Here is a 294-nt window from a genome sequence, read left to right as displayed (position 1 = left end):
TTAGGGGGAACAATATTTGCCAAAGAAGAGGATGCTGTTGGTTGGATTGTGTTTGATCAAGAAAAGGAAAGGGTGGTCAGCCCTAAACTCTTCAAACTCAGAGGAATGCTTGATGTCTCCCATCACCCCTGCTGAGCCTGCCATCTCGGTGCCCTCTTCATTAACTTCCATGTACGCCTCATGCATGGCCTCAGATATCTTCAGGCTCTCTGCTGAAGAAATGCCAGACAGATTGGCCGAAGGGCTGAACAGGTCGGTCATACCCAGGGCCATTAAGACAGATGTGAGGTTATA

At 48.6% G+C, this 294-nt stretch overlaps 1 protein-coding gene across 1 annotated transcript; it reads right to left on the bottom strand.

Annotated features, from left to right (window-relative positions):
- LOC104293654 (ovalbumin-related protein X-like) lies at positions 1-273 on the bottom strand. The gene has a single exon (XM_009893172.1). The coding sequence runs from the start codon at positions 271-273 to the stop codon at positions 1-3; it is 273 nt and encodes a 90-aa protein (XP_009891474.1).
- Positions 274-294: the final 21 nt, after the last annotated feature.

Source organism: Charadrius vociferus, unplaced genomic scaffold, assembly GCF_000708025.1.
Source record: "Charadrius vociferus isolate BGI_N301 unplaced genomic scaffold, ASM70802v2 C14984124, whole genome shotgun sequence".
Classification (NCBI taxonomy): Eukaryota; Metazoa; Chordata; class Aves; order Charadriiformes; family Charadriidae; genus Charadrius; species Charadrius vociferus.
Note: the sequence above shows the minus strand (reverse complement) of the source record. Positions and strands in the feature narration are given on the sequence as shown.

Coding starts and splice junctions, on each gene's coding strand:
- LOC104293654 (XM_009893172.1), bottom strand. CDS start 273: ATGGCCCTGGGTATGACCGACCTGTTCAGCCCTTCGGCCAATCTGTCT.